We start from the raw sequence: 2,520 nt of genomic DNA, 5'->3' as shown, positions 1-2,520 counted from the left end.
TAATGTTTTGTGTCTCTGAGTGTTTTTTATTTTTTGTAATGTTTTGTGTCTCTGAGTGTTTTTTATTTTTTGTAATGTTTTGTGTCTCTGAGTGTTTTTTATTTTTTGTAATGTTTTGTGTCTCTGAGTGTTTTTTATTTTTTGTAATGTTTTGTGTCTGTCTGAGTGTTTTTTATTTTTTGTAATGTTTTGTGTCTCTGTGAGTGTTTTGCAGGACGACCTGTCGGAGCCTTTGTTGCAGGAGAACCTGGACGGTTCCTCGGGGGTTCTCTTTCCTTTCTACGACCCCGACACACACATGCTCTACCTTGCTGGGAAGGTACAGCCTGACACCCAAAATAACTCATAATGTGAGTTCATCCAGGTGAACGCAGATGACATGACTGTTGTTCTTTAGGGGGATGGGAACATCAGATACTACGAGATCAGCTCAGAAAAGCCCTTCATCCACTTCTTAACAGAGTATCGTTCACATTCACCTCAGAAAGGAATGGGTAAGAAACACTGAAACACTGAACGAGTAGAAGTCTGCTGGATTTACCCAGAATGCTTTGTGTCCGACTGGTTCTCCCTCTCAGCTGTAAACAAAGCTGCCGGGCTAAACGAGCCGACAGTATTTGAATAACCAAATGCTGCTGCATGATGAGCCAACAGCCGGCTGCACTCGTGCTTTAGATGCTAAACTCATGATTCCTGGTGAAGACGCATGGAAACATGCACTGCGTTTCGTTAAACTTTCCAAACTGGTTGTCCAGTTTCTAAAAACTCAGCTTTGAGTTATCCAGGGTTCTTACAGCGTCTTGAAAAGTTTGGGTCTGTAGATTTGATTTCAGGTCTGGATAAATATGGACATGGTCCGGCTCTGTCCTTGTAGACAAAACGCTTCATTTCATGTTTCTGTGTGTGAACTGTTCGGAGGCTTTGTGTCGTCCTGCAGGTGTCATGCCAAAAAGAGGCCTCGACGTGAGTTCCTGTGAAGTGTTCAGGTTTTACAAGCTGGTAACCACCAAGAGTCTCATCGAGCCTCTGTCTATGATCGTACCCCGCAGGGTAAGAGCAGCAGCACTCGCACGAACACACAGCCTCCCCCTGGGCTGACTCGTTGCACATGTTTGTGTTTGTAGTCGGAGTCGTATCAGGAAGACCTCTATCCGATGACGGCGAGCAACAGGCCCGCTCTGTCTGCAGAGGAGTGGCTCAGCGGCGTCAGCAAAGGTCGGGAGTAAGAGTGGGCGACGGTTTAATATCTATAGACGCATCTAAAAAGATCATTGAGGGTTCTCATTGTTGAACAAACGAAGACGTTTTGTTTAATGTCTCGTAGCTTTGTCCAGCCAGGACTAATGTTTTATTAAATGGCAGTCCTGTTGTGTGTATGAGGTGACAAACATAGAAGTCACGTTTTGTCCCGGTCCCCCTGTCCTCCAGGCCCCCTGCTCATGTCTCTGAGGCCCGGGAGCGAGGCGACGGAGCCTCCGGCAGACACGAAGGGACGGAGTAACTCACTGGGCACGTGCAGGCCTCAGAGCAGACCAGACACGCTGCAGCCCGCCTACATCCAGGACCAGCTGGAGGCCAAAGACTCGAAAGGAAAGGACGGGCGTCCAGAGGACGACACGAGGTGGACCGCCGTGAGCAACGGGGAGGACGTTGCTCTCTGCTCGATTCCCAGGACGGAGAACGAGGTGCGGGAGTTATTATCCAGTGGTTCCATTTTTAGTCTCTGGAGGTGTTTTACTTCGATTTTAATGAAAAAGATTATTGTTAATTACAGCAGATTAACTTTGATGTTTCTGGAACTTCCAACAAAATGTTGTTAGTGAGCAAACTCATTGTACTGAACTTTCCAGACGCTACCCAACAATTTTCAGTCAGGTCATCTGGACAGTTTCTTTTTATTTTCTGCAACGTTTCACCTTCCATCCAGAAGGCTTCATCAGTCAAGGAAACGCACAACAAAACTGAGTCTCCCCCCAACAGCTGTTGTCTGTTGGTTTCCAGACGCTACTTTGAACTTCGCGGCTGATACAATGATGCGGCTAATTTATTGATTTCATTTATTTATTAGCTAACGAGCTTCCTGCCACCAAAAGCATTTAGCCTCGTCACACCCGGGCGCTCGCATAGCTGCCCAATACACGTCTCTTGTGTGGGGGGGTCCTCGTGACTCAATGAGACCACCTGTATGAATAAAGGTTAAAAATAATCTGACCAGTGAAATAACTGAGCAGGTCACAGTGGAACCAATGAGACGGAGAGGAGCAGGGATTCTGCTGAGCATGTGAGTCTCACATGCTCGCAGAGCAACTGTTTGCTCCGCAGAGCAGGAGGACAGCTTCAAGATGGAGAACAATGACCTCCTGGTAGGCTAATGTATTTTTTTTAACCAGCCGTGTCACCGGCACTGATCAGAAAAAAAACATTTAGTGTACGTGTTTGTGTGTGTTACCAGTGCGTATTTAATTAAAAGTTTAAAAAATCTTTCTGTGCAAATATCTCATGTTGCAACGTGGACAGACA

The 2,520-nt window shown here is 46.3% G+C and overlaps 1 protein-coding gene across 1 annotated transcript in view; it reads left to right on the top strand.

The window, feature by feature from the left end:
• Positions 1-2,520, top strand: part of coro2aa (coronin 2Aa) — a 16,124-nt gene that overhangs the window by 12,171 nt on the left and 1,433 nt on the right. Inside the window, exons 7-11 of the mRNA XM_037690649.1 lie at positions 215-319; positions 398-494; positions 938-1,050; positions 1,125-1,215; positions 1,429-1,685. Of these exons, the coding sequence (XP_037546577.1) occupies positions 215-319; positions 398-494; positions 938-1,050; positions 1,125-1,215; positions 1,429-1,685 (663 nt within the window). The remainder of the gene's footprint in view (positions 1-214; positions 320-397; positions 495-937; positions 1,051-1,124; positions 1,216-1,428; positions 1,686-2,520) is intronic.

The sequence above is a fragment of the Nematolebias whitei genome, chromosome 16 (genome assembly GCF_014905685.2).
Source record: "Nematolebias whitei isolate Nwh7 chromosome 16, NemWhi1, whole genome shotgun sequence".
NCBI classification, from domain to species: Eukaryota; Metazoa; Chordata; class Actinopteri; order Cyprinodontiformes; family Rivulidae; genus Nematolebias; species Nematolebias whitei.
Note: the sequence above shows the minus strand (reverse complement) of the source record. Positions and strands in the feature narration are given on the sequence as shown.